This window comes from Pinus tabuliformis, chromosome 7 (genome assembly GCF_031772625.1).
Source record: "Pinus tabuliformis cultivar Carrire ecotype Pingquan chromosome 7, CPIR1, whole genome shotgun sequence".
NCBI classification, from domain to species: domain Eukaryota; kingdom Viridiplantae; phylum Streptophyta; class Pinopsida; order Pinales; family Pinaceae; genus Pinus; species Pinus tabuliformis.
The window spans coordinates 270,258,349-270,277,365 of record NC_142293.1 but is presented as its reverse complement, the minus strand read 5'-3'; the positions used below and the strand labels follow the sequence as shown (position 1 = coordinate 270,277,365).

Below are 19,017 nucleotides of genomic sequence, written 5' to 3'. Positions count from 1 at the left end.
ATGAATTTCATTCCACATAATGCAATTTATACATAAAGCAAGCCACAGATTCAATAGTGAATCCTGCCAACCATCATTATTTCTTACTTACAAAGCCTACCAATAGTTCATCATCGGCTATAAAGCAGTCTTTGTCATCACCGGCTATAAAGCAGTCTGTCGCCACAATTATTTGATCAAGCAGATTTAAAATTAGGTTATTAGTTAGTTAGGATGATATACCATTAATGGTAATGGATTGGTCATTTTCGTGGCTTTAGTTTATTGCATCGGAGTGTTTTGACCACGAATTATGTTGTTTCTCGTATGGTGGTTTTGAGGTTTATAACGGTTTATTACCCGGATAAAATAGCTCAAGTATGTCATTAGCTATTCATAAATCTTACATGCATCTAAGTTCCATTTATCTTATATAAAACTGAAAATTTGAATATCATTCTCCATAAATTCCATAACGTGTTTCAGAACAAAGATTCTATTAAAAATTTAACATCACATGCCGGAACAATAAAATTAATTTGTAAGTGCAGATGAGGCCATTGGCAACAAGCAGAAAATACAACGAATATTCCAGTGAGAAGGCAGGCGAACCCAATAAATAAGACAAAAATAATAAAATGGATATGGTGCATCGTTACATTCAATCCTTGTTTAAATATTTATATATAATCATGGTGATACTGTAATAGCCTGGGAGCCTTAATAACCTTCAACCATCTCAAAAGCAGGCGTCCAACATACAGCAGCAGCAGAGGGTAGCGCAACTGCAAAATAGAAAACAACGACGAAAGCCCTCTTTATCAGCATTTGTAAAATAAATATATGAGTACCCAGTTTCAGGTCTGTAACATGAGAACGCAATTTTTCTAATCATGCAAACCTTCTGAACTATAGATAATTCAAGTCCAGAATTCCATCCATATTCATTCAATACGGAAATTTGTTAACTCACCATCCTTCCCAGAAGCCATCTCCTCTCTGCTGTGTCTGAGCAGGAGCATAATTCTGAGGGGGAGGATAAACATGTTGAGGATACCCGGGAGGAGGAGGAGGGGGGTATGCCTGAGGATGCCCTTCTGGTGGATACCCTGTTCACAATAACACAAAATCGATTCCCTGTCAATACTTCTCCATATCACAACACTTTTGAAAAATTAATGAATACCCATCTATTCACATAGATCTATTAAATTATCTGATACCCATCTAACTCCAGGCAGAATATAACATATTTCATAACATTTCCAAAATCAAAACAGCCATTTATTGCCAACTATCAACTATCTCGTATTGCAAAATAAACAAAACATTTCTACGATATCAAAAAAGTGCAGTCCAAGAAATCGATAAAACCAGTGAGGCAAATGGTGTATAAGAGATGGCAAAAACCTTGAGGAGGAGGAGGAGTCATCTGGTTTTTCTGACTGTAATTTGAGCTCATACTTGCACAGCGTTAGAGAAGGCCCCTGCAATCCGCCTATAATTCTCAAATAATGTGATGATGAAGAATGTTTGGAACGACACGCTCTGTTCTTTGGGCTTCGTCGGCTTTCATTAGGAGTTCCATGATCTTATAGGAATATCAATACGCGTGCAAGAAATCTGACAACAACGAATGCGTGTTCTCTCGAATTAAGTTATCGAATTGACTATTGGGAGGCGTGTACCACGGGGCGGCCATACGAAGTGACTAGGAAGTTGGCCTGTCAGGGACTTAAACTTGCATAACGTGTAAGTTACATCTATTTCCAAAGATCATGTCACTGAACGGAAACTCCTATTTCCACCACTATAGCCTCATTAATGCGGGGCTACATGCACCGGAGATAAGAGTTTATAACACGGGCGAGAGTAACACGCCGTTTTTTTATTTATTATCTAATCATCACTGGCTATCTCCAGCGCATGTAGTCGCGCATTAATGAGACTATAGTGGTGGAAATAGGAACTCCTATTTCCACCACTATAGCCTCATTAATGCGGGGCTACATGCACCAGAGATAAGAGTTTATAACACGGGCGAGAGTAACACGCCGTTTTTTTATTTATTATCTAATCATCACTGGCTATCTCCAGCGCATGTAGCCGCGCATTAATGAGACTATAGTGGTGGAAATAGGAATTTCCGTCAACCATTATAGGAGAGTAGGAGGTCAACCTGGGAAACAATAACATCATTGTTTGGTAGGCACTCAACGGCACCAGGGGGTTGGAGACTAAACAACCAATCACATAATGACATGAAGGTGGTTGTTTTTTTATATATAAATTTGCTCAATTGATTTATAATATTGTTATAAGAAGTTAAGTAAATTTGTTTAGTAACATTATTTTATAAATCACACGGCGTTACATAAGGAAAAAATATGGTTTAGGAAGATAATTTATCATGAACATTTAAATTTTATAATAAGTTTGTATATTTAGTTGTTTATGGTTAGGTAAATTTGATGGGATAAAAGAGATAAGGTCCTCATGTTGTTATCATTCGTTTTTTGTGAGCTTATGATATTTCATGTAGTTAAAGCTTTTAAAAAGTTTCAGGATTCTTTATTGGAATGTTCCACAATTTAGCGATGAGGGCTCACTTGGTAGGGGCCATGATGTTTGTCAACTTGGCTGTGTATAAGTTGATATTACTGGTCCTTCATTTTGAGTCCATGATATTTCATGTAGTTAAAGCTTTTAAAAGGTTTGGGGATTCTTCATTGCAATGTTCCACAATTGAGCCCATGATATTTCATGTAGTTAAAGCTTTTAAAAGGTTTGGGGATTCTTCATTGGAATATTCCACAATTGAGCCCATGATATTTCATGTAGTTAAAGCTTTTAAAAGGTTTAGGGATTCTTCATTGGAATGTTTCACAATTGAGCAATGAAGGTTCACTTGGTAGGGGCCAGGATGTTTGTCAACTTGGTTATGTTTAAGTCAAGGATAATAATAGATATATTGTTGGCTGGTTTTTTTTTGTTGGACTTTTTCAAGGTAAATCATGGTGTATTTGTGTTGTTACTATATTTGTGATTGTTATTGTTCTACTGGGAAAACCTTCTCACAATTCTCTATAAATCTCCTCATCCAAATCTCGATTCAAGAATGTTGTTTAACATTGAATTGCTTTAACTACGAATCAAGCAATGCAACTATTGATAAAACGATATGAACAAATACAAATTTAACAAGTGGCGAAAATTTTCATGTAAACTTATCCCTTCCATCTCATAGTAATCTTTTGCAGCGAACCTAGCTTTACATCTTTCAACATTACTATAACTTATTTCTTTAATTTGTAGATCCACTCACATCCAATAACCTTTCTATCTTTAGGAAGTTCTACTAGGCCTAATGTTTTTTTTTCTCTGTCTAAGGAATCCATTTCTTTCTTCATCATTACCTTCCATTTGGCATTATTGATATTGTCTATTGCTTCTTGATAACAAGAAGCAATAATGGATGAAATACATTCACCATACAATTTAGGAGGATTTCTCTCCCATGTAGATCTTCTCAAAGTTGGCTTGGAATTTCCACATTTTCCTAGATGTCTTCAACATATATGACTTCTTTATCATTTGAAGTTTCTTCTTGCTCCCTTGCTTTTGTAGATGGTTTAGTCTCTAAGTGAATTTGTTGATTTTGAAGTACATGTTCCTATACCTATTCCTATTTTTAAACATTTGTTACACTATTTGATTTAATGAGAGGAGATTCATTAAATATCACATCTCTATTGATGATGATTTCGTGGAAATTAGGATCTCATAATCTATATCCCTTAGCAACATCATCACAACTAACACATATATATTTCTTTGATCTAGGGTCTAATTTAGAATGCTAATTCTTAGGAGTAAGAGCCTATGCTTCATAGGAAAAAAAAAAAATTGAATTATCATAGGGATGAATAGTCTATACTCCTTTAGGGATTCTACAATTTATTGCAATTGATAGTGATCAATTTACAATATAACAAGTAATAGTGATTACTTCTTCTCACAATGTTTTTCTGCAGATTAGCATTGTTGAGTATACTCGCTTTTTCTAGCAAATTCATATTCATGCATTTTGTCACATCATTTTGTTAGGGGTTTTAAACAATGGTTTTGTGTCTCACGATCCCAAATTCCTTGCAATATTTTTTGAAATCTAAATAAGTGAATTTACCTCCATTATTTGTTCTTAAAATTTTGATTGATCTTTCAGCAGGGAAAATTTTAAAGATTAAAAGTTATCTTTAAGTTTAGAAACCTTGGTATATCTCACTAGTTCATAACATGTAATTTGTATAATGTTTGCCAATATTTTTGTTAAAGTATTCAAATTTCTAATAATTTCATATCTTCTATATATATAATATTGGTGATTTTTAAGTTAAAATAATTTTATATTATAAAGTTTAGGCGAATAATTTTTATGAAAAAATGAAAATTAGTAAATCCTTTTTTGGGAAAAAGCACAGAAAATTAGCCCACCTGCGAATATTAGCCCCTAAATTTTTCCCTATTCATATTTTCTTCAGACAATTTGAAAGCATGAAATGAATGATGAAGAAGATGTTGTTGCTTATTTTCTTATAGGAGATGAAATGGTTAACTCTTTCTCAAAGGAATTGATGAAACAGTTGAAGAAACAATAGTTGTTCAAATTTTTTTGAGGTCTCTCCCTCTATGTTTTGATGCCAAGGTCTCTACCCTAGAATAATTAAAGGATTTGGAGAATCTAAAAATGGACAAGCTTCATGGAATTCTCATAACATATGAATTGAGGAAGATAAACTCATCATATAAGGAAGCAACATTAAAGCATCTAAGAATTCAAGAAAATGCAAGTTTGGTGATTGCTTTAGTGATGAATCTGATACAGAAATGACTTAGCCAGCCAGAAAAATAAAGAAAAGATCCAATTCCAAAAGTAAGCTATCTCTCATCTATTTTAATTTTGGTAAGTGATGACATTTTTTTTATAAGTGTCCTTTCAGGGAAGAGAATATAGAAAAAGGGTATTCAAAGTAAAATACTTGAAAGAGAAAAATATATAATCCAAAGAGCATAACAATTTCTATGAAGGAGAAGAACGTTTCCGATGATGATAAAAGGGAGATCTTAGTTTTATCCATAAAGGAGGAATCCGACATAGGAAAATAAAAAGAGCAAAAATAAAACAAAAAAGAAGAAGAAGGTGGTGAAGGCATAGTGGATCTTGAAGGAAAACTCATCATTACATTAAAAGAGACCGATAATCTCATAAAGAAGAACAAAAGATTATTGAAGGAAATAATCTGCATCAAGACTGAAAAAGAGATAGAAAAAAGAGTGGAAGAAGTGTTGAAAAATAATATAAAATAAAAGGAAGAAAAATGTGAGAAACTTGAATAATAGATTGTCTCATTAAGGAAAAAGCTAGATAAGATCAACATAAACATGGAAATATCACAAGCCCTAAATGTTGTTATAAGTTGTCAAAGACCACCATATGACAAGACCAGTCGTGGTTGTATGGGTGAGACTTCACACAAATAATATGCAAACCCTAAGTCACTAGTAAAGGAAAGTGAAGAAAAGCTTAAAAGCTCCATTCTTAGCAAGAGCAAGGACACAAGTGGAGACGAGTCTAGAAACAATGCTACACCAAAAAGCTATGCTAATGCTCTCAAGGTGTCCATTCATAGTGTAGATAGCAATATGATAAGGAATAAGGACCAATAATCTTCTCCAAAGAAGATCAAGTCTAGACGAACTGTTCCATTAAGGAAATGATACACAACCAAGTGTCAAACTATTTTTCTTGGTCACTTTTTCTATGCAAAAATTTTGGACATCAAGCAAGAGAGTGTAAAGCTTATAATATTTATAAAATAGATTCTCATTAGACCTATAGGAATAAGCTTTTAGAAAAGACAATCATAGAGACCAATGGCTTTAATAACAAAAATCATAATTCATTTGCTCTATTATCCAAGTATAGTATAAAGTGCTAGATGGAACAATTTTGGAGATATAGCACAAGCTATCGTACAAAATCAAGAGAAGGGTTTTGGAAGAAAAAACATGAAGAACCACTAATAAAAAAATGTAGACTATTTATGTATGCTTGAAACAATCAAATTCACTAGTACATTGATAGTCAATGTTCTAGACACGTGATTGGAGATCAAAATAAATTTATTACTCTAAAAGAAGAAAACTGAGGAAATGCATGTTTTGGAGACAATGGATCTACAAAAGTCATTGGAAGGGGTACCATAAGCCTTCAAAAAGGTAGGACTAAAGAATAAAACGTTTTGTACATTGAAGGACTCAAACATAATCTCTTAAAATGTCAAAGGAATGTGTGATTAAGGTTATTATCTCAAATTTTGTGCTAAAGATTGTGAAATAAGGGAGAATAATTTAGAATGATTAGTGGGAAGAGTGATAAGGACTCTAGATAATGTCTATATTCTTGATGAAGTTCAAGGACAAAAATTCTACATTAGATATAAATACAAGAGTTAGTTCTTACATAAAATGTTGAATGGTGTCGTCATTGCCAATCCTTGAACACTTTTAATATACGTCATTGGATTACAATAATTGGAAGCACCAATGGACAAGAATCCCCAAAAGTGAAGAAAAGGAAGCCCTAGTCTATATGCCCTGCGCTTATTGAGGAAAATGAATGCGAATACAATGAATTTGCATGCAATACCATCATAGGCTGATTGTACTCATTGTTGAGAAATGTAACTAGTATCGATCTTCATAATTGTTGTCTATCTCATGACATAATGTAATTATTATGTATTTTCCAAAAGAAAGAGAAATAAAATTTATTGTTAAGATCAAAAGAAATATATTTTTATAAGCATGGGTTTCATGCTCAATTTATTATATTCCTAGGTCAAAGCACCCATTATATGCTTTTAGGGGTTGTGTCATGAGTCTTTGTCCTTGTCATCATGTAATAATCCCTTATTGAGCATTTTTCATTAAACAAGAAAATTTATTTTATGCAATTTGGTCAAATATGGCTCCTCCACCAAGTTGACATGCCCTCTATTCAAGTTGGCCACATAAAGGAATTTGACCACATAGAAAGACTATATATTACAAGTACATTTGACCTATTTGAGGATCCAACTAAGAAAATTGATCTACAATTGAAAGGGAGTGAAAAGATAATAAAAGGAGGTGATAAAGGCTTGAAGAAGGAGAAGAAACCCTAGCGAAGGGAGGAGGAACCTTAGCGAAGGAAAGAAGCTCTTTTTCTATTGTTTCTAGCTCTCACGTGCAAGATTTTGGGTTGTAGGAAGGGGCTGAAATTGTAGGTCTATAGTAGAGGCCAAAATCTTAATGAAGGAGTTTGAAATTTGTGATTGATGCAATATTGAAGAAGGTTGACTCTTGTTTGCTAGAAGTTGATCTTTGTCAATTTGGAAGGACTATCTTAGGAGGTTGACTTGGTGGATTAAAGGAATTCTTTATGTTCGTCAAAATATCTTGGTTGTCTCATTTGATTTTGTTCTAAAGGAAGAGAAGAGAATTTTTGGGTTTTCCCCTAGTAGAGGGGTTTTTCCCTGACTGGGAGCCTACATCCTGTCTCCTTATTGTTTCGATCTTCATGCATTTATGTTTTTGGTAGTTTCTTGACGTTAAGAAGATAAAATAAGACATAAAAGAATATAATAAGATTGCAAAGAAATCACAAGTAATTATCACAACAAGAAAATATATCTTCCTTTTTTTTATTTTCTAACATGGTATCAGAGCTAAGGTGAAGAAGAAGGAAAAAGGAAACTTGAAGATCAATAGCTCATCATCTTAAAGAAGGACTCAAGAAAAACTACCAAGGTAGATCATAAGGAGAAGCAAAGTCTTATTTTAGACCTTTGAAGATTTTTTGAAGAACACCATTTGATAGAAGGAAGTTTTGAAAGGTAATATAAAAGTTTTGGTTCCCTATACGCTAGTTTTAAAAAGAAAAACTATTGAAGGCTACAAAGATATCTAGTTTTTATCAAATGTGACATTTACAAGTATACTTATGGAATCATCAATGAAATCTAAGAACAAACTTCAAGGAGCCTCTAACTTTAGAGCATGGAAGACAAGGATGAATCTCATCCTTGCAAGGAATAAAGTATTGGAATTAGTGCAAGGAAAAGTAAAAAAACCTCTAGATGATTCCGTAAAGAAGAAGTATAAAGAGAATAGCATTATAGCCACGAACCTAATTGTGGATAGAGTAAAGACAACTTGACTCCCTACATATCCACTCTAGATACTTCAAATAAAATGCATGATTCTCTATCCAAGTTATTTACAATCAAGAATATTAGACAAGTGGAAAGTCTAAATAATGAACTTAGAATTGTCAAAATGACCAAAGATGATACAATGTCCTCTTACTTTGTAAGAATTGCCTATATAAGAGATGAAATAAAAGAAATTGATGAAATCATCCCTGATAAGGAACTTGTGATTGTTTCCCTTCTAGGACTACCAAAGTCTTGGAATGTCGTTGCAACTAGAATTAGTAGTTGGAAAAAATTTGCCTCCTTTAAAGAAATGTGGTCTTCCTGTATTCAAGAAGAAGCTCATATTTCCTTGATAGGAGGTAAGCAAGAAGATGAACAAAATAACTCAAATTCCTAATTTTCTAATTTCAAGAAGAAAGGAGGAAATACGAAGTTGAAAGTGTTAAAGAAAAATCATGGGAAGGTTGACCTTTGCAAAATAGAATGTTATCATTGTCATAAGTGTTGAGAAATCTATGGCATTAGGATTAGGTGATTTCTCTTCTAATGATAATTTCTTGTGAATTCTTTTTACTTATTTAGATTAGGTTCTTTTATTTGTTTATATTATTATAGTGTTCTTCTTCATCAAACAAGTACTAAAGCATAAACAATAAGGAGACAAGAGACATAGAGTATAGGCAATCAACCAGGGCCAAAACCTCTCCATCTTGAGAGGAAAAATCAAAATGATTTCTTCTTCTTATAGCAACTTCAAATGAAGAATACCAAGACCAAGGCCCTTGACAAAAAAAGCTCTCCAAGACCAAGTCACAAGGCCCTTCTTTACTGCTTCTTTTACTTTCCCAAGTCAACACAAGTCAAACTACCTTCTCGGACTACTAGTCTTGGTTACTTTGAAATTTTGGTCCCTTTCCATACATTTGCAATATGTACCTCTACAATTCCACATGTGTGAGGTGATGGAGAGAGTTTAGTATGCTTTCCTCCTTCTATTTACTTGAAGACTTCTCTTGGTGATTTGATCTAGCAAGGGAGGTGGATTAGAGACCTTCTTCATGAGTTCTTTAAGGACTGATTTGATACCACTGTAGAATCCCTAGTTTTTGCCAGAGATTAACCCAAAAATAATGCCAAATATCTTCACTCTTCTTCTCCTCCTTCACATTGGTTATGAGGTTGCTCTTCTTGTGATTTTGTTATCCTTTTCTTGTCTTGGATGCTTGACCGAGTTTTTTCCTAGGTGAGGTCGATATTCCCTATATATAGTGGTCTTTCCATCAAGAATAAGCCAATTTTTCCTTGTGAAAAGGCCGACATGCCTTTATAGATTTATCCTTGGGACGACTTCAAGGGGAGCTTGTGATAAGGTCTTTGGAGAGTTAACAAATTTTTCTCTTGCAATTAATTACATTCCCAAATGGGTTTTAAATCTTTGACATTGACTTAATAGACTTTATGACGCTATGATCAACCCTAAAAGCTCTTAATGGGAGCTTAAACTATAAAAATAAAATTCCTTGATCATGAAACTCATGATTCAAGAATTACAAAAATAATTTTATTTTCTTCTTTACATCAATTACATAAAATCATAATTACACATGTCATTATGAAGACCAAACCTAGTTACACTTACACTCTTAACTAGGGAGGTATTCATAATTTACATAAGGTGCTTGGACATTTTTAATTTGAAGAATTCTCATAAGAAGAGTTGGATTGGTAACCCATCTGTATAAAATCATATCATCCAGCATTATCACATTACAAGGCCTTGACTAACAACTCTATCTCTCCACAATATTAGAGCTCAATTTTGGTGAGACCAATAATGTATAGACACCCTCATCATTGTCTCTCTCGGAACATACCCTACCTAGGTTCTCAGAGTGTGTTCCACCATGACTACTCTTATCTTGGATTCCCAATTCTTAAAGAATATTGGTCCTTTACAAATACTCTTACCTTGGATGCCCTAACTCATCCTCAAAGAGTATCAGGTGCCAGATGTTTACCCAATCCTCCATTTTTTCTTCCCAAGTGAAGACAAAAATGATGTGTCTATCTCTCCCTCTCAAATTAGGGAGGACATACCCATTCCCCTGAAGGAATGTACAAATTCCTTAAAAGGGAATGTACCCAAGCTACCTCTTAACTAGGGACTTGACCAAGCTCCCTCTTGACTAAGGTCTTGCTTCTAGCAGCTCTTCAGGTGGAGATCATGGGATAACCAGCTGCTTGTAGAAATCCTTCCTTTGATTCCATGAATTTTCTTCTTTGTCATAGAGTCTAAATCTTTCAATACTTCTCCATAGGGCACATACCTTCCATCACTTTCATCCATGACTCAGTGATGTCATCATTCATTTTCTTTGAAAGTGATCCATTAGTCCATATCTAGTCTTCCTTCATGCCATGTTTCCTTCTTCATGTCATGTTTCCTTAAGGATATTTCATCCTGCTACCTGGTCATTAGTGGTGGAAGACATCCACATCTTTTCCCTTGGAAGCCCTACATAAGCCCATCCAGATATTATTAAAAAAATAAGAAATGATCATTTGGTCAAAATTACCTTGGTGATGGTCTCTCATCATGACATCTTCCCGTTAGCATCAACATGCTGCATACATATTGACACATCTCCAAAAAAATTCACTGTCAAGGGTCTCTTTCTTTTTCATACTTTATCAGGGTATTCCAATCTTTCAAGGAGATATCATAGTCAAATATTTCAGTTCTTGGATTTTGATTACCTTCTCCATAGTTGCATATTTCATGATCTCTTCCCTTATTTCTTCACACATTTTCTTCTTAGGAACTTCCCATAAGAGTTCCTTCAATTTTTTCCAACCACCTCATATTTCATATGAGGACATATTATGTTGATTTCATCTAGTCAGTGTGTGACCCATGCCTTCTTGCATCCTTTCAGAGGAGAAGATCCTTCCTTTAGATTATGCTCTCGAGATAGAGAATTTCCCCATATTACCTGCAACCATATGACATGACTCCATCAAATATGAGCATACATACATCATTTTCCTTTAGGTCATCTAGACTTCCTTTAACAACTTCCTTGATTAAAATAGCTTCAACCCATTGACCTTCTTTAATTCTTTTTACATCATACCATCCTCCCATGAATTCCTACAAGTTTGAATTGTTGATGAAACACTTGATTCATCTTGATTGGTGAACCTTCCGATGAAGATTCCAACAGAGTATCTTTAGTATCCTCATCCTGTAGATGTTTCCTTTTGATTAATGTATGATGATATTTGTACTAGACTTTTTATTTTTCCCATAAGTACCACTTATGATTCTAATGAGGTTACCAAGAGCTACATCCTTCCATGGGTGACTGCCATAGACTTCTATTTCAGCTATATTTCATGCTTCTCTATGATGATGTCACGAGCCCTTGATTTTAATACTTCTATGATGCCATGGTGCATCTTATCAATCTTTCTTAGTGACTCATGATAGTCATATCTTACAACATAGAACCTGAATACAGAAAGTTGAATAGAAATAGGTGAGGAAGACTATCTCATTCATAGTAGATATCTTTTACTTCTTCTTTCTTGGATTTCTTCTTTTTAGCTTCCTCCACTTCTTCGGTGATATGGGATTCTTCTCTTCCCCTTTTGTTACTGTCCTTATTTAGCTTAGGACAATCTCTCTTGTAACACCCATATTATTGACATCCATAACATTGAATCTTAGCCATGTTCTTTTGCATTTTATGAGGACCAAATTTTCCAATCTTTCCATTTCTTTTTGTCATTGTAGCATATGCTTTATTTTTCTCACTTGATCCTACATTACTTTTTTCCTTTTGCCTGGTTTCTTCAATCTTTCATAGTGACCATAGATCCTTGAATGAAGTAGCTACTTTATTCCCATAAATTCTTGAAGTAAAGTTACCCCATTCCTTTGGTAGTGCATTTAGTACTATGGTGGTCATCTACTTGTTAGACATTATTTATTACAGATCTTGAAGTTGATCCCTAATTTCAGATATCCTCATAAAGTATTAGGATATTATTTCTTATTTTTATATCATTAGCTTGTAGAGTTCTTGCCTTAATGAGATAAATTCTCCTACAGTGCTTACAGAAAACAACTCTACCAGTTTGTCATATATTTCTTTTTAAGTTTTAAGTTTAGATACATATGGGATGAGGGAATCCTTGATGGATTCTATGAGAATCCTTTGAACCCTTACTTCCAATTTCATAAACCTTGCAAATTCTTGAGGATATTATTTTGGAGGTTTGGTGATTGAGCCTTTAAAATTTTCCATGACCTCATTTTCAATGAGATTTATATATGCCCTCTTCTTCCATGTAAGAAATTTTGAATCCCCAACCAATTTGTTGATTTCCTTGAAAAAAATACATTTTGACAAATGTAGATGTAGAAATAAATATACTTACTTGTGAATATGCTTCTTCCACTTGCTACTTCCTTGAATTTGATGATGATATATAGATAATAGATAACTTCTCCTTGATGAATATTGTTCTCTTCAAGAGTGATCCTTGACTCCATAGAGAGGGAGATCACTTTAGATCCTTGAACGGTGATGTCCTTGTTGTTGATGAAAATTTCCTTTATCTTTCTTCTCTTGGATGAGTAGTATTCAATTTACTTTGATTTTTGGATCTCTTCTACTTGAGCATGGTATTTGTGTTTTTTTAGATGATGACTTGAGGATCCCAAGACTTCTTCTGGTGTAGATTTCTTCTTTGATCTATGGTTTTGACACTTCTTTGTAGATCTTGAATTCAATATGATCTTCTAGATTTTATTTGATTCCCTCCTCAAGATTTGGTCCTTGAATGCTTGAGTGTCCCTTAACGAGATTCCCTTTCCTTGATTTTGTCACTTTATCTCTGATACCATGTTGAGAAATATAGGGTATTAGGATTAGGTGATTTCACTTCTAATGATAATTGCTTATGAATGATTTGTACTTCTTTATATTAGGTTCTTTTCTTTTTTTAGATTATTATAGTGTTCTTCTTCATTGAATAACTACCAAAGCATAAAAAATAAGGAGACAAGAGACATAGAGTATAGGAAATGAGTTAGGTCCAAAACCTCTCCAACTTGAGAGGAAAACCCAAAACAAATTCTTCTTCTTATAGAGATTTCAATTGATAAATACCAAGACCAAGACCCTTTACACAAAAAATTTTCCAAGACCAAGTCACAAGACCCTTCTTTACTACTTCTTCTACTCTCCCAAGTCAACACAAGTCAAATTACCTTCTTGTGCTACTAGTCTCAGTTACTTTAAAATTTTAGCCCCTTTCCATAGATCTACAATATATATCTCTGCAATTCTACGTGTGTAAGGTGATGGACAGAGTTTATGATGCTTTCATCCTTCACTTTACTTGAAGACTTATCTTGGTGATCTCGTCTAGCACGGAAGGTGGATTGGAGACCTTCTTTATGACTTCTTTAAGGACTAATTTGATACCACTGTAGAAACCCTAGTTTTTTCCACATGTGGGAGGATATTAACCCAAAAACAGTGCCAAATATCTTCACTCTTCTTCTCCTCCTTGATGTTGGTTATGAGGTTCTCTTCTTGTGATTTTGTGGTCCTTTTATTTTTTTGGATGCTTGACAAAGTTCTGTCCTAGGTGAGGCCGAGCTTCCCTATATATAGGGGTCTATCCATCAAGAATAAGCTGAATTTTCCTTGTGACAAGGCCAACATGCCTTTCTAGATTTATCCTTAGGCCAAGTTCAAGGGGATCTAGTGACAAGGTCTTTGGAGGGTTAACAAATTTTTCTCTTATAATGAATTACATGCCCAAATGGATCTTCAATCTTTGACATTGACTTAATAGACTTTATGACATGATGATCAACCCTAAAATCTCTCAATGAGAGCTTTAATTATTAAAATTAAATTCCTTGATCATGAAACTCATGATTCAAGCATTACAAAAGTAATTTTATTTTCTTCTTTACATCAATTACATAAAATCATAATTACACATGTCATTATGAATACTGAACCTAGTTACACTTTTCAACAATAAGATGGAACACTGTAAGAACTAATGTCTTTATAATCCTAGGAAAAATAAGAGAGAAAGAGACCAAGCTACAATTTCCACTGATGCTAATCCTCTAAAGAAGTCCAAAATTGAGGATTTTTAAGTCAAAGACTTATTCTATTAAGTATTTAGGGATGTTATTCCTTGTATATCCTTTATTTGTAGTATAAGTTAATTTTTTTAGGCTTTGTAGATTTTTCTTTTGATCCCTAGGGTTTGTAGACCTAATATGTTTTTATAAAAAGTTCTTGAGATGCTTTGATAAGTTGAAGGAATCCCTCACCATATCTGGATCAATGCATAATCAAGAGGGGGCTTCTATTTTTCTCAAAAATATAACTATTCCTTATTTCCTTCATTACCTTGTTGATTTCCTCACACACACACACACACACACACACATATATCCTTCATATATATATATATATATATATATATATATATATATATATATATATATATATTTCACTTGTTCATAATCATTTTTCTTGTGTTTTCCTTGAAAATAAAATTTTATAGAAACGTCGATAAAATAAAGGATTGTGGCTAGATTCAGAAGAAGCCTTACAAGGTTTGACAAGGTAGTAACTCAAGATATGTATAAGATTACAATATTTTTAGCAGGTCTTCATCATATAAGAAGGCACAATCTTTTTATCTTTTAGTGTTCTTTATATCAATAACTCTTTCACGTCTAAGGTTTTGCTATAGAATCATGAAGATTCTTATATTGTTAGGGTGTTTGATTTCTAAAATTAAAATCAATCCATGTAGTATTATTTTTTGGTATTTGTTCACTTTGGTAAAACCCTAGCCTTTTGATTTGGATTTGTTGATGGTATCTAGGGAATACGATAAAACCCACACTTTTTAGGGTTTGATGATATTATCTAGGTTTTATGATAAAAACCCTAGTAAAATTTGAAATAAGATTCTAGGACTTGAAAGAGAAACCCTAGATGCTTTCGTTATGGTTAAAACCCTAACATGGTTTGTTTGTTGAAGGTTTAATATTAAATTTTTGATGATGATATCTAAGGTCTGTGACAAAACCATAGCAAAGGTTTTTGTATGATTCTAGGGCATAAAAATGTAACCCTAGGTGTAAATTCTTCCATACAATTGAAATCCTAGCAAAGTTTAGGTTTTGAATATCCAAGATTTATTTTCTTGTTTGAAGTTTTTACCGTAGTTGTGATAACATGTTATTGATAAAGTTAATTTCATGCTCTTGTACATATATATTTGTGCCCGATTGTACTTGTTGTTGAGATTTCTAGGCACGTAGTTTGCAAGAAGTTGTAAAGAGGCAATCCTACCTCATACTTGATGATAACCTTATGATGACTATGAGCATGATAGAAAGAGGGATCTACAAGAAACCTGATGACTTTCAAGTTTACATTAATGATTGAATGGTGACCTTGTTGCCATATGAAGGAATGAATTTTTGGAAGGTTGAAGTTTTTCAATGATATGATGATGCAAAAGAAAAGAAAGTTGTTGTTTTCCCTGAGTTTAGAGGAATATTGGATGAACAAAAGTGTAAATCCACAATAGTTAAGAGTGAGAACATGATCTTGGAAAATGTCGATAAGGAAAAGAATCAAAGAATGTTTGAAGCACTACTGATGGTTATTTGTGTTTTATGAGGTCATGAACAAGACTTGGTTATTTTGTGAGGTGCTAAGGATGAGTTTGGTTCTGGTTGAGTAGATTGGAAAAGAAATCTTATGCAAAGATCTGTTTGGATATTATGATGAACTAAGCAACATCAGAATGGTTGAGGACCCTGAATATTGTGCTATCATGTTGATAATAAGAACTAATATAGTGGAAGTGATTGGGTTCGTGAGGCTATAGTATGTTCAAATAGATGAAAAAGTAGCTGGTATGTGGATATCTCCCTGAGAAGTTTGAATATTTGATAAGCATTCCTGGATTGGTGGATATATATGATTTGGTTTAGAGGGATAGGTGAGTATCATAAACTTCCCATATGATGGTACTTAGGGGGACATTTTGGCCTAGTTGCTGTTGAGATCTTAGTTATAGACTAGCCTTGATGATGCCTAGATCTCGATGTGCGAGGGTATCTTGGTTTTATAGAGATCTATTTTAGTGATTGACCTTGATGATACCTAGATCCCTGTGAGGATTGGTTCTTGGCATAGTGGCCTATATGGTATCTATATCTAGTTGGATTAATACCAAGGTTGTAGCCTAACGGTACCTATAGTGTCAAGTTGCCTTAATGACACCTTCCTCCCTATTGGGAGGATTACCTTAGAAATTTTGGTATCCCTAGCATTGAAGATGTTGTTTTAATCTTCTTGGAACTTTTCAAATTGAGGTTAACCCTATACCACTTGAACAATTATGAATACCTCCCTAATTAACATGGAGTGTTGAGAAATGTAACTAGTATCGGTCTTCAGACTTGTAATCTAGCTCATGATATAATGTAATTCTTATCTATTTTTCAAAAGAAAGAGAAAGAAAAATTATTGTGAAGATCAAAAGAAAAATATTTTTATAAGCATGGGTTTCTTGCTCAATTTATTATATTTCTAGGTCAAGGAACCCATTGTGTGCTTCTAGGGTTTATGTCATGAGTCATTGTCCTTGTCATCATTTAATAGTCCCTTATTGTTAATTTTGTATTAAAGAATAAAAGTTATTTTATGTAATTTGGTCAAATATGGCTCCTCCACCAAGTCGGCCCACCCTTTATTCAATTCAACCTCATAAAGGAATTTGACCACACAAAAAGACTATATATTGGCAGTGCATTCGACCTATTTGAGGATCCAACTAAGAACAATTTGATCTGTAATTTAAATGGAGTGCGAAGGTAAGAAAAGGAGGTGACAAAAGGCTTGAAGAAGGAGAAGAAACCCTAATGATGGAAAGGAGCTCATTTTCTCTTGTTTCTAGCTCACACGTGCAAGATTTAGGGTTGCAAGAAGGGGTCTAAATTACAAGTTTGTAGTAGAGGCAAAAATCTTGATGAAGGAAGAAAAATATGTGATTGATGTAGTATTGAAGAAGGGTTGACTCTTGCTAACTAGAAGTTGATATTCGTCATCTTATAAGCAATATCTTGGGAGGCTTACTTAGTGGATTAAAGGAACTCTTTTTATTGGTCATACGGTCTTGGTTGTCTCATTTTATTTGGTTCTAAATGAAGAGAAGCAAATTTTTGGGTTCTCCCCTAGAAGAGGGTTTTTTCCATCTCTAAGAGCCTACATCATGTCTCCTCATTATTTTGATATTCATGCATTTATGTTTTTGGTAGTTGCTTGATAATAATAAGATAATAATAAGACATAAAAGAAGCTAATAAGAATTCAAATAATTCACAAGTAATTATCAAGATAAGAAAATCTTTCTTCCTTTATGATTTTCTAACACTCATCGCATGGTTTCTAACAAGAGGTGGAACGTCATGTAACTCCTCACGATTGAGGAGATATGCCTTCTCAAAGTTGAAGACCTAACGTTTGGTCAAGGTGCCCCAAATGAATGGAAGATACAACTCTATGATTATTCTAATTTGGGCATAAATGTTGAATAAAAATATGTTGATTCTTGGACTAATTGTGTGGGTCTTAGTAATTGACAAAATCATCCTCAAAAGAGGAATTTTTATATTTTGAAATGGATTCAATAAGGGGTGTTAGGTTGGATCAACTAAAATGTGAATTTGTTAATTTTATTTTTGCTAAAAGATCAGTTTGACTCCACCTATTTAGGGGTGTTTTTAGGGTAATTCATCCCACCTTCAAGCCCCCTCCTTCAAGTATAAATAGGGCACTTATATGCCCTCAAAAATCATTGTTTTCTTGCATCATTTACTTGTGTATTCTCTCTAAAATTATTGAGGTCATGGGAAGAGTTGAAGGTCTAAATAAGGGGAAAGAAAATTGGTGTTTCTTGATCTTATTTTTATATTTTATCTCTATGGTGAGTCACTCGACAAGATGAGTAGCCTGAGGTTGTTCTTTGAGGAAAAATTTCAGAAAAAAAAAAAAAAAAAAAAAAAAAAAAAATCTTTGAGGAAAAAATTCAGCCTTCTTGAGGCTAAAATGAGGTAGAATTTAGGTTGATTCTGAGGCCTATTTGACACTAATATGAGTTTGAGTTTGGGCAAGAAACTACATGAGAGTTAGCCCAAATTTGAACTTGTTTTGACCTAGTTAGGGTTGTAGCGACTATCATATCAGGCCTATCCAAACCTTTTGAGGAAGGGCCAAGTTCAAATGATTTAAACCTATTGTAAGTGGTAGCTTGTGGTTGTATTGTAATTTTGGATCATTCCTAGAGTAAGAATAAGAGTGGTTGCATAAGAATACTATGCTCAATTTCTAAGTCGCTCCATTAAGACTTATTGTATGGCCACATGAATAAAGGTTCAATGCATAAAGGAAACTAGTCTATTTTAGGACTGTTAATATCTATTTTGATCTTTTGTGGCATAAGTAAAATTATGGCAGTGTGTTTATCCACAACATATCTATCTAGGAATAAAATCATGTTTAAGATTACTAGTATATTTTATGATCATAGTTTTGTTTTGTAGTTTCGAATCTATGCTCAATGAATTTGAATATTTGTAGGAGGGTATAAACATATATGTGTAGGGAGAATTATATCCAATGCATCCTTACATTAACTAATTTCTAAAACTATTAAA

The 19,017-nt window shown here is 33.6% G+C and overlaps 1 protein-coding gene across 1 annotated transcript; it reads right to left on the bottom strand.

Moving 5' to 3' along the window:
* Nucleotides 1-458: 458 nt before the first annotated feature.
* Nucleotides 459-1,556, bottom strand: LOC149246911 (protein CYSTEINE-RICH TRANSMEMBRANE MODULE 4-like). Its single transcript, XM_089455785.1, has 3 exons — nt 1,390-1,556; nt 953-1,088; nt 459-764 (listed from the first exon to the last, which is right to left on the bottom strand). The coding sequence occupies exons 1-3, from the start codon at nt 1,439-1,441 to the stop codon at nt 719-721; spliced, it is 234 nt and encodes a 77-aa protein (XP_089311911.1). The 5' UTR covers nt 1,442-1,556; the 3' UTR covers nt 459-718.
* Between the last annotated feature and the right edge of the window lie 17,461 nt (nt 1,557-19,017).